This window comes from Protopterus annectens, chromosome 3.part1 (assembly GCF_019279795.1).
Source record: "Protopterus annectens isolate FY-2018-M chromosome 3.part1, PAN1.0, whole genome shotgun sequence".
NCBI classification, from domain to species: Eukaryota; Metazoa; Chordata; order Ceratodontiformes; family Protopteridae; genus Protopterus; species Protopterus annectens.
Window position 1 is genome coordinate 719,747,875 of NC_056732.1, and position 12,883 is coordinate 719,760,757.

Below are 12,883 nucleotides of genomic sequence, written 5' to 3' on the forward strand. Positions count from 1 at the left end.
GCTAGCAAACAATTTTATATTTCATTGTTTCATCTACAAATAAAGTGCCTGTTGCCCTTAACGAATAAATTGCCTGTGTTACATTAAAAAAATGTTAAGCTAGTAATATTGCAATAGGGAATGGATAGAAAACTGATAACAGGTTCATCATTACTACGTTTCTCCACCAAAAAGGACATTCTCAGGACTGCAGTATCCACCCCCTTTTTAAAGTACAAGACAGTACAGTATCAACAATGCATCTATATACTGTGGGGGTAGAACCCACAGCCTTCTGCATCAAAAACAAATACACTACCTGTTGTGCTATTAACAATACAAGCAGATGCATCATAAGTAGAACTAAACTTTATTTTACATTTGTTAACCGGGAAAGTCTGACTTGAAACAAAGCCAATTTTCAGTGGAGGCCTGGAGAGAAATGCTACAGACACATCTTTGTAACGTGGGAAGAAATCCACATGAATGCAGGGAGGACATGCAGACCCCACACAGAAGGCACTCCAGCCAAGAATCAAACCAGAGAACCTCTTGCTCTGAGGCGACAACATTACTGCTGCACCACTGCGCCATCCATATAAAATAAACTTCTCTTCAAGCTCCAGCTCCTTGTAAAATCCACTCAACTGTATCTCTCAACTTTGAAGCACAAGAAATCTGGAAAAAGCCAAAATGTATTGGGGGTGGGGACAAAAGCCCCCAAAATACGGACACATTTTAAACATTGCTTGTATAATCTTGGAAAGTTGCTAGAATAAAATGTTGTGTTACCACCACGCGTTCCACAGCCAAGTCTTGCACCCAAGACCCTGTGCACTACAGTCAGTGCAACATACTATGCCAGATCAGTTGTTTGTTGAAAGACAAATAGATTGAAACTTAAATGACTATCAATTAGTGAATTCAGTTCTCACCATAGCTCCCAACCACTTAGCACAAAAAATCCTGGACAAAGCCAGTAATGGGGGAAATACAGCCCCAAAATAGAGACACATTTCAAATACTGATGTTTTAAACAGAAAATTGTTAGAATAAAAGGTTTTGTGCTACCATATACTTTCTGAAGAATATGCGTCTGAAATTCAAATGCCTGGAAAACCACAGATTTTATGAGGAACATAACAGAACAAAAATACGAGGCAAAAATTTCACAAGTGGTGGTGGGTAGGGAATTGAAGCTTTTGCTACCTGCTCCCAAGGTACAGAGTTTGAGTCCTACCACTTCTTTCTAGCCACCAGGTATATTTAAGTGGGGCATTTTATACACACACACACACACACACACACACACATATATATATATATATATATATATATACACACACACACACACACACACACACACACACACACACACACACACACACACACACACACACACCTCTACCTGCTTGCTTCATTAATTCCAGCTTTAGAGAGCCCACACACACCTCTAAAGCAGCTTCATTAATCCAGTATGCACTTCAGCTTCGAAGTCCTACAGTTTCAAAAAGCCCCACGAAAGCCACGAAAGCACAGTCCTACAGTCCTTCACAAAAGCAAGCTACCCAGCCTGCAGATGTTGCAGTCCGATCCCCTCCCAGTCTATGCAGTTGTAACTGCATAGACTTCTGGGATCTCTTGCAGTCTGAGTGCTGTCTTCCTACTATGGACTGGTTCACTAACAGTCTGGATTCCTGTGCGCATGCATGGAGTCCCAAGTTCTGGGAACACTGATCACGCATGCAGGGAGTTTCAAGATATGCTTTTTGTTTGTTTTTCTTTTTCCTCGTTTTCTTTTTAATTTTGTTTTATTTTCTTTACAGCTGGGGGGCTGCAGTCCAATACCACAAGCCGCCCCTGGGAATAAGGATATTTAGTAAAGAGTGGAAGCAAACTGCATAGGAAAAAATGGGACTTGTGGGCAAAATGCATACAGGGCGGAATGAGGTTTAAAAGAAGGCAGGATTTGAATGAGTTATGTAATGTTTGACTGACAATGATTGGGTAGATAAGTGATGTATAATGTTTGCAGCTAAAATTATGTCAATATGGTTTGTGATGTAAAATGCTTCAAACTAAGATTATGTCAATATGGTTTGTTTTTATTCAAAAAAATGTATGGCTGCTTATATAAGTGATAATTTAATAAAAATGTTTCTTGCTTAAAAAAAAAAAGAAATGAAATATTAGAGATGTGTTTCTTATCATTTTTACAAAAGTCTGGTGAAACTGAGTGTTTTGAGCAAAACTTGCTACAATTTCAAGTCCCCCCTCCCCAAGGATAACACTGGATGAGTTAATGGCTTCCAAATATGCAACAAAGTCTATAAGATTTAGGACCTTTGCTTGGAAGTGTTTGCATATGTACTATTATACCCCAAGCAGACTTCAAAAACATTTTCCTCCGGTAGACTGCAAATGTTGGAGGTGTGATAGGGAAGATAGAGGTAATTCGGAAAATATTTTTGGGAGTTTAATGAGTTGTCAGACTTTAAAAACTTCCTGCAGTCTACTCTATCAGAAATACTGGGTAAGCAAATTGGTGTAACTAAGGAAATGATTTTTTTGAACGATGATACAGAATTGGAATTGCCTAGATACAGTAAGATCTTACTGAGCTTAATTCAAGTAGCTGCCAAAAAAGCAGTTACTAGAAAATATAAATTAAAGTTTAAATCAAGTGTACTAGAAATAATATAAAACAATTTAATGTGGGATCCTTGGAAAAGGGAAGCAGCAAATCACATAAAAAAGTGAATTGCGGAAACAATACATGCAGAACAATGTTTTGGAGGAGGAGTGAGGTTTAAGGGAAGGCAGGAACTGAATGAGCTATACAAAGTTTGACTGACAATGACTAGAGAGACAAGTGATGTATAATGTTTGCAATTGAAAATATGTTAATATGGTTTGTTTGCATGTATATACATGTATGACTGCCTATGACAAGTGATAATTTAATAAAGACGTTACTTGCTAAAAAAAAACAACAAAAAAAAAACGGCTGAGTTAAAGCAGGTAGGAAAGACAAAGCCTAACAGTAGCACTGGGGAGCAGTTGATTACAAATGGAGACTTTAAGGGACTACAAAAGTATTCAGTTGATACTCTTTATCCTGTTTATAAATAAAAGCCTTTCTATAGGCTATTTATACCATCATAATTGAAAGCTACTGAAAAACTGCCTATTTATAAAGGGAAGAGAAACAGGTCTGAAATCAAGCAATACAGACCAATATAACTAATCAGTTACTTACAGAAGTGAAAAAAAAAACCACAAAACGACATCACCGGACTGGAGGTAGCCAAGGTACAATGGTGACTGTGGGGCCGAAAACACCCCTAATTTCTGTCTCGATGACAGCCATCCAGAAGCTGTCTCATATTGTCACCTACATAAACAAAACACATAGTGCTGCTAAGGCATATTTCCTTGGAATGAGGGGTCTACACACACTCACACACACACACACACACACACACACACACACACACACAAAACACAGCGTGTCAAATGACTAGATATGAAGATGCAAATTGAAAAGGCAATTTGTGTAGAAGGCTCAATGTTCTTCAGGCACAAGAGGCAAAAATGATGCAGGAAAAAATCTGGCACATAACTTTGCATGAAAATGCAGGTTTATCATGACATATGAAAGACACCACTATATGCAGAAGCACACGTTTAAGAATTGGGGAGAATAATGCATGTAGATCAACACAATGAAATGGTCCTTTAACTGCATCTGGATAAGAGAGGTCTGTTCACAAGGATACATTTAGATGGTGGTAGAAGACAGAAACAGAAAAAAGAAAAAACACATTGTACACTGACTGAGCACAGGGTTAAATTTTTGCTGAATATGACAGGAAAACTTACTTCATATGAACATGCAAAACATGGTGTAAAATCTATGGAAAAAATGCTAACACCACCTTCGATGGTATACTTCTTTGACAGTAACCAGTACGTGCATACATATAAACAATGAGAGACAGACACACACACACCAGACAATAACATGAAATTCATAGACAGACATGTTCCAAGCTTGTTGAAGCTGCTTGCTGAATTCCACCTCGTTCACGTTATGTAATGTGAGATTTTGCTTTACAAATAGTATAACAAGGCACAGAAACATATTCACTCATTTCCTAGTGAGACACAAAGTTCATACTTGCTATATCACTGCATACTTCATTACACGTGCTACGCACATCATGTGCTACAACTGAACATATTCTGAGTAAACAAAGTTACTATACTGTCTTATTTACGTTACAACATTGTTTCCAAAAGAAAAAATAATGAAGTACGTACGGAGGAGTCATCACCTCGAAGAACATTCCCTGAGAGGTCAAGATGAGTAAGGGTGCTCGGTATCAGTTGGTTGGCACTCAGTGACTGAGCAAGACTGTTAACACCTGAAATTATATAGCACTGTAGTTACTGCACTGATTAGAAACTCTCATCTGGATAATTGCTTAGTAAACACAAACTTATATTTGCCATTTAAAAGCTTAAGATAGAAGACTCAATTCATTTATTTGAATTTAGCAAGTGTCCATTCTGCAGACAAGAATCTGGTATGCTGCACAAATAAAATATATTCAGTGTACATTAGTGCAATAAACTATGGTAAACGGAAAATGTAAATGAATTCAAACCTTATTAAATCACAAACTGTTACTACATTCAGAGTATTTATTAGTGCAGCTCTGCTATTTGGAATAATAGGATACATACCAGAAATTATGTACATTCAATCTGTTCTCGAGCTTCAATGCCCAGAGTGAAATTGCATATTTTCATAGCAGTGTTTAAGTTAAAGCTTATGTCTGTCTCTTAAGCAACTAGATGTCTTAACTAATGTCATGCTGGAGCTCCAGTAGTCCTATAACAAACAGAATTAACAATAAGCAGATAGCTTTAATAAATAAAACAAACCACTGATGAGCACACAGCACTATTCTCATGTAATTTTGGAGAAGGACAAGGGATTTTGAAGCACCACTGGAACTATAAACTTACTTGATTCTCCCTTTCCTAATATGCATTCTTTTTATGCCCCCTACTACTTTTCAATAAACTGGTGTTCAGTCTGTAGGGAGCAGCTGACTGACCCATTCCTTCTTCTGCAGGGCAACAGCTGGCCACAGAAGGTCATCATTCAGGCAGCCACCAGGACATTTCTACATTGCCCTAAACTCAGATTCTCACAGCAGCAGTGGTTGCACCATGTGTGTCTGACAGCAACAAGCTCAAATATATTACTGTGTCGATAATTTATTTATTCATTTATTTCATTACAATCAAACAAGTGAGGAGTATACAATAATTAAATTTGCGTGTATTTGGTGGGCACATCTAAGTTTGTGTATGTATGAAGCAATGGGTTGCACTGTACTCATCAAACAGTACCAATCTGAAATATATTACTGTGGCCACAATTTGCATACTTACTCAGGATGGGCAAGCTAGCACTGGTCACTAATTCCCATCCTCTCCAAGAGATTCCTCCAAAACCTCAGACACTAGCTAAACTCAGGACATCTACAGGCAGGACTTTATCCCTCTATTCCATGGAGCTAGGGCTTGGTACTCTTTTGTCCCTGTGACAATACTCCCACGGAATGGAAGAGCAGATACTACAATAGCTGTTTGCCCAGCACTTCTCTCAGACAATAGTTGTGTACAACATGCTCAGTGCTTCCCACCACCTTTCTGCCTTACAGACTCCTCACTATTTTATCAAACGTAATCAGCAGCATCAATAGAGGGGTGAATGCTCTTATCCTGTAATAGTGAACAAGTATAAGGGCTTTAAAGCATCTGTGTGACATGCTTTTTTTTTATATACGTTTTTAATTCACAGCAATAAAAATTCTTCTGAAGTAGGAGCAAATATATAACACATTCTTCAAAGCATAGAAAAGAATTACAGTTCTGGCTAAATTATTATTTTACTAGTGTCTTCTCACTATCTCATCTGCTTACACCACCCTTTTCATACACACTTTGTAACAAGAAACCAGGGAAAGGGCAGACACCTACATATACAAACATACATGGGGTTTTAATTATTTACAGATTTATGAAACATCTAACTTTTCAGAAAAATGGAGGCTGCTGCCTGCCAGCTAAGCAGAATGCACCTGGAAATTAGTCATTACTCTGTTCAAATCTGACACACAGTTCTTAAACCATATACATTCCGTATGGGTAAAGGGAAAGGACAAACTGTAAAGTTAGAAAGCAAATAAGCACATTCAAAGTCTAGTACTAGCGGTAATCAGGAAAAACTGCACAATCGTTCAAGCTGAAATCATAGCATGAGGAAGAACAGGCAGACACCACAGTTGATGTAAAGTGTCCTTTAAATTTATTTTTTCTGTATGTGGTGTCAGACATCCATAAAACTTGTGCAACTGTGCTGAAAAAGGATGAACCATAACAAATGGCTTGTTTGGCAAAGGGCATTCAAACTCATGGAATGTAGTAGTTGGGAAAGTTTTCACGATAATAAAATTCTTAAGATTTTTTTTTATTACAGTCAGCCGCAGAAAGTATAAAGGCCTAAGTCAGCAAAGTCGCAGGCAGTACACACTCCTACTGTGCTGTTCTAACGTAGTCTTAACTATCCAATGAACATATGAACAGATGCTATTAAAGCTTCATAAAAATGAATGTAAATCACGACTGAAAACTCTGGCCAAGAATTCAATACATATTGCTTCACACAAATTTGTCTGGCTGCTGTTTTGTAAAACTGCCATGAAAACAACTACTTGAAGGCACTATTAACACATTGTTTCTTAGAACAGCATATGTGTCAGTAAAGTAGAATTCCCAAGTATCCAATAAGAGTACAACTGTCTTAACAGGAAAAATCCCCTTACTTCCCCAGATGTACTCTTCAGTGTTTTCAAAATGCAATTTCTAAATTACAGATGCACATCTAAAACTAGGGCAGCAAGGTTATATCTAGAGGATGACATGACTTGCTAAGCACACACAACGAAATGGTTAGTCTGGGATGTATAGGGCTGGAGTTAAGGAATACTTGCAAAATGTTATAAAAATATGGCCTTTTAATCTATATTTACATTAATAATGGAATAATGTAATGGGATGCTGTTATGTGCGGGGGGGGGGGTGCACAGTTGATGGTAAAAAAAAAAGAAATGACATTAAAAAGGGTCGGCAGTGGGTAGCATAGTGATGTAGTGGATAGTGTTGTCACCTCACATTAAGAGGTTTCCTTGTTTGATTTTCGGCTGGAGTATCTTTTGTTTGGAATCTGCATGTCCTCTCTGACTATGCAGGGATTTCCTCCAGGTACTCCAGCTTCCTCCAACATTCAAAAGACATGAAGCAGGTGGATCAGACATTCTAAATTGGCCATAGGTGTGTGTGTGTGGGGGGGGGGGGGGGTGCATTGTAAAAGAATTACAGTGGCAGGACTAGCTACCCAGTGCTGTAAACCTTGGCTCTAGATGATTGCCACGGCTGAAGTGACACCCCAAACCCATGTGCAAAAATGGGAATAAAGGGTTATGGATGAATGGATTTAAAGGGTGGGCAATGTGAAGAGCTTCTGAAATAACATTGGTAAAGATGTTATGAATGCTATCAATATTTTCAAGTCCTGCCATCTAACACATATTAAGATACACAATTCTGCCACTGACACTTGACAGTACAGTACTGTAAATGAGTACTGTTAGTTTGAAATGCTGTGAATATATCATATGCATCATTTGTGCCACATCATTAAACAGCATTTGGTACTCACCTTTGACAAACATCACTGGAAATCTCTCCAAAAAATGAACAATTCTCCTACTGTTACCCTGGTACCTATATTGCACACGTAAAGGGATAGTTTGTTTTTTTCTTCTCTGTAACAATACTAATTTCTGGCAAGTAAAATATGTTTTTCTTTCATAAATCTGCAAAAAAATCAACATCATAGAGACTTCTGATACAAGCAAAACTGTGCATCATATTTTGCATTTTGAGTATTACTCATACTTTATGTGATACTGCAAATCATACAAGGTGTGTTTTTAGTAGAAGACTTTGGAGAAAAGATCTCAGGAAGCAAAGGGATTAACTAGCATCCTGCTGCTCTGGACTGAAAGAGTTAACGGTGGTTCTTATTAGAATCAAATTTCACCAGTGCTGAGTGCAGCAGTTCTGCGATGGCAACAAAATTAACTAAGGTCAGCATACAAAGTAGCCAAATGAATCAGTCCGTGTACAAGGTATTAACTTACTCAATCCTACATGACTTGAGCTGCACCTAGCTTAGACAGCTTTTAACACCATTCTAGGTGGCTTATCCAGTTCCATTCAGCTGGTGCAAATCCTAGGCTGTGGTGCAGTCCCAGCTCTTGGGATAGTACAGGGGACACTAAGCATAAATGGTGCAGCCAGGAAAGCCTAGGTGGCTTATCCAGTTCCATTCAGCCGGTCCAAATCCTAGGCTGCCTGGCTGCACCATTTATGCCTAGTGTCCCCTGTACTATCCCAAGGGCTGGGATTGCACCAGTGGTGGACAGGAGGTGGAAAGCAGAGCAGAGCACCTGCTGTGCCACATATGCTGACCTTGAGAGCTAGGGAAGATTATTTTGGTATGTCCCTAATGGGACAGAGCTAATAATGTCACTCGCATCACTGCACACAATGTCAGCTAGCTCTAGCACCCCCTTTAGGTGCCATGGCTTTAACAGTGATCTGTCCCACAATTATGGTATGTCCCCATCACCAGAATTGGGTCTTCCTCATGGACTGAAACCTTCCTTCCCTCTTAGAGTAGGCAAGCTGGAGGTGCAAACTCCTTTCTTTTTCAACATGAGTCTGAAAACATTCCTTCTTGTATTAGGCTCTGCTTTGGAGGAATTTACTACCAGGACAACTTTAAGGAAAGTACAGTTGTGCACATTTACCATAAATGTAGATGTTAGAGTGTATTCACTGTTGCAGTCATCACATTTGGGTTATCCCTGCCAGGGTAGCCCTCAGCCAGACCGAATACCAGAGACTTAGCATTTCTGCTTCAGTTGCTGTCACTTCAGGATTGACGTCAGGTCGTCAGTAGTATAAAGTAAGGCAGCCGACGCCATTACATCAGTTTTTCTTACCCTAACCAGTCAGGAGCCCCAAAGTGGGAGCCAGGTTCTGGTGGTAGGACCCCACCAGTAGAAAGTAAATACCAATATGCCCCTTGTAAGGAAAGAGAAGAAAGAAGAGGGGGATGGAGGGAGGGAAACCAGGACTGCAACAGTGAATACACTCGAACATCTACATTTATGGTAAGTGTAAACAACTGTACTATGTTCTTCGTGTTTCACTGTTGCAGTCATCACATTTGGGTTGATTCCCAAAGCTGAGGAAAAGGGTGGAGGCAGTCAAGGAAACTAGGGGCTGGCTTGGATGCCCTGCAAGACTGCAGAGGCAAACCCTGCCCTGGATTTGGAGAAGATAGGCAGGTGGTAATGTTCGGAGAAAGTGTGAACAGATGTCCAGGTGGCAGCCTCCAGGATGTCCCCTGGTGGGAACTCCTCTGAGGAAAGCTGCAGAGGTGGAGGCTGCTCTGGTGGAGTGAGTCCTGACCCCCTTGGTAGGAGGCTTTCTGCGTTGTTTATAGCAGAAATGTATGCAGTGTGCTATCCATTTGGAGATGGTTTGTTTGGAGATGGCTTTGCCCTCTGCCCCTGCAGCAAAGTTAACCGGCAATTGATCAGACTTTCTGAAGGATTTAGTCCTGTCTAGATAGAATCTGAGCTGCCTGTGCACATCTAGAGTGTGCAGGATCCTATACCCCTTGTTCTGTGGGTTAGGGAAAAAGGTGGGCAAATGAATGGATTGGTTGAGAGCCACACTGGACACCACCTTAGGCATGAAGGATGGGTAAGCCCTGAGTGATACCCTGTCAGCATGGAAGATGATGAAGGGTTCTACAGCCATGAATGCTTGCAGCTTGGAGACCCTTCTGGCTGAAGTGATGGCCAGAAGGAAAGCTGCCTTCCAGGAGAGAAATTTTCTCTCTGCTGAAGAGGCAGGTTCGGGGGGGGGAGTGAGCTTTTCCAACACAAAGTTAAGGTCGCAAGCTGGGGTTGGTGCTCTTCTGAGTGGCCTCAAGTTGCTAGCCCCTCTTAGGAACTGTTTGATCAGAGGGTGTGAGAAAAGGAGGCTGCTCATTGGGAAAATGAGCAGAGGCAGCTGAGGCATTCATTTTAATAGAGGAAAATGAGAGTCCACTGTGTAGCAGGCCAGCTAAGTAATCCAGGATGAGAGGGAGGGAAGGCTGTGCTGTACTGACTCCCTTAGCCCGAATCCAGGTGCAAAACCTTTTCCATTTGTCAGCATAAGACTTCCTAGTGCTAGGGCATCTGATCTCATGTATAACATCTAGAACCTGTTTGCTGAGGTTGGCAGATTGATTGCGGGTTAGGGAATAAGCCAAGCTGCCAAATTAAGTGTCTGCAATTGGGGATGCATGAATTCCCCTTCCCTCTGGGTCAGGAGGTTTGGAATCTGAGGTAGATGCCAAGGTGGCAGAGGAGACAGGCTGCACAGCAAGGGGTACCAGTGCTGGCGACGCCAGTCTGGAGCTGTAAGAATTGTCCTTGGTTTTTCCTCCTTTATTTTGAGCAGTACCCTGGGGATGAGAAGTAGTGGAGGAAAGGCATAGACTGATAGATTGACTCAGGGGAAGGACAGGGCATCCACTTTCCAAGCCATGCTGTGATGCTCCCTGGTGCAGTACTTGCTGAGCTGGTGGTTGGTGTGGGAGGCAAAGAGGTCGAACTTCGGGGTGCCCCACTTCTGAGTTATCAGGGCGAAGGTTCTTCTGTTGAGCTGCCACTCATGTGGGTCCAGAAGATTTCTGCTTAAGTGGTCCACCACAGAGTTGGGAGAAGCCGGTAGGAATTGTGCTAACAAGTGGAGTTGCATGGCAGAGGCTGTGTGTCAAAGGATCATGGCCAGCCTGCATAGAGGGTAGGACTGAGTCCCTCCCTGCTTGTTGATGTGCCACATTCACAGTTGTGTTGTCTGCTTTGATCAGACCACCACCTGGGAAGAGAAGGGGCTTGAAAGCTATCAAGGCGTGCTGGACAGCTTATCTCTTTTTGGTTGTTGTGCAGATGGATTTGCTGTGGGCTCCATTGGCCCTGTATGCACCTGCCGTCCAGGTGTGCACCCCAGGCATAATCTGATGCTTCTGTGGTGAGGGTCTGGGTGGCATGGGGTGGTGAGAAAGGTAGTCCTTTGTTGAGGGAGCATGCTGTTGCCCACCAAAGAAAATATTTTCTGAGGCAAGGCATTATAGGTATAAGAGTCTCCAGGTCTTGAGAATGTTGGCACCAAAGGCTTTCTAGATACCACTGAAGTTTCCACATATACAGTCTGGCATATGGAATGAGCAGAATGCAAGATGCCATGAACCCCAGAGCTTGCAGAATTTTCCTTGCAGATAGTTGGGGTCTGGTGGCTAGTTCAGAGAAGTAGGTTGTCAGGAAGGTTTGCTTTTCTGGTGTAAGGAATGCCATCTGGGGTGCTGTGCCCATGCCTGTTCCCAGGAATATAATCCTTTTGGTGGGTACCTGTTTGGATTTATTTTCGCTGATTTTGTACCCAGGGAGGTTAGAAGGGACTTTACAAAGGCCAGCTGCTTGAGCAGCTTTTCCTGGCTTGTCTGAATTAGGCAGTCGTCTAAGCATGGGTAAATCTGGATATTCCTTTGGCTGCAGAAGGCCATGGCCGGAGCCAGACATTTTGTGATTACTCTGGGAGCAGTAGATAAGCCAAAGGGAAGCACAGAGAACTGAAAGTGCTGAGATCCTGCCTGAAACGGCGAAATTTCCTGCATGATTCCCTGATAGGAATGCGGAGGTAGGCCTTCTTCTTTAAGTCTAGGGTGGCTAGCCAAACATCCTTGGAGAGCATGGGTAGCAGCTGCTGGAGGGTGAGCATTTTGAATTTTGGGATCACCAGGAAGGTGTATAGAATGGATAGATCGAGGATGGGGCACCAGGTGCCCTCTTTCCTGGGTACCAGAAAAAGTCTGGAGTAGAAACCTTGGCCTTTCTGTTCTGCAGGAACGTGCTCTACTCCCCTCATGGAGAGCAGGGAAAGGACTTGCTTTTGCACCTCTACCCACTGGTTTTGAGGTAGATCTGGGAACCCTTTTGGAGTTGGAAGGGTGTCGAAAGAAAGTTTGTATTCCTGGGACACTGTTGAGAACCCAGCGGTCAATGGTAATGGTGGCCCAGGTGTCTGCATGAAAGGAGAGTTTTCCTCCTAGGTGTAAAGTGGAGGTGGGCAGAGGGAGGGGGTGGGGATGGAGAGTCATTACGAGTTCTTACCATAAGGGGGTGGCTTAGAACTCCCTGGTTTTGAAGTGGAGCAGTCCACTGCTTAGATCTCTGCATTCCCTGTGGCTTCTGTCTGTGGGGTCTGGTTCCCCAGGGTCTGTGTGGAACTGACCTGGTGGGAGCAGGGAAAGGACCAGTGCTTGGAGGTACAATGCCTGCTGAATCTGGGTGGCTGGACCTGTAAGAAATCCTTAACTGTCTGCATAGATTTAGCTTTTTCTTCCATCCTTTTTAAGACCTCTTCTGCCTTAGTGCCAAATAAGTTGTCTTTGTGCAAGGAGGCATCCAACAATTTAAATTTAACATGGTCTGGCAAGTGCTGTTCCTTAAGCTATGCATATCTTCTGAGGACAGAACCGGTGACTGCTGGCCTGCAAGAAGCTTCTAAGGCATCAAAACCACAGTGCAAGGTGTGTTTAGTTACTTGACTTGCAGAATTCATTAACTCTTGTAATTCTTTAGATTCTGCACAAGCAGGAAAGGGAGACTTTTTGTTTGAGGAGGTCCAAGGTATGTTG

General features: G+C 41.9%; 1 protein-coding gene across 5 annotated transcripts in view; it reads right to left on the reverse strand.

Moving 5' to 3' along the window:
* Nucleotides 1-12,883, reverse strand: part of CARMIL1 (capping protein regulator and myosin 1 linker 1) — a 4,434,936-nt gene that overhangs the window by 1,966,952 nt on the left and 2,455,101 nt on the right. For all 5 annotated transcript variants that reach the window (XM_044067077.1, XM_044067074.1, XM_044067073.1 and 2 more), the window contains exon 13: nucleotides 4,303-4,406. In XM_044067077.1, the coding sequence (XP_043923012.1) occupies nucleotides 4,303-4,406 (104 nt within the window). The remainder of the gene's footprint in view (nucleotides 1-4,302; nucleotides 4,407-12,883) is intronic.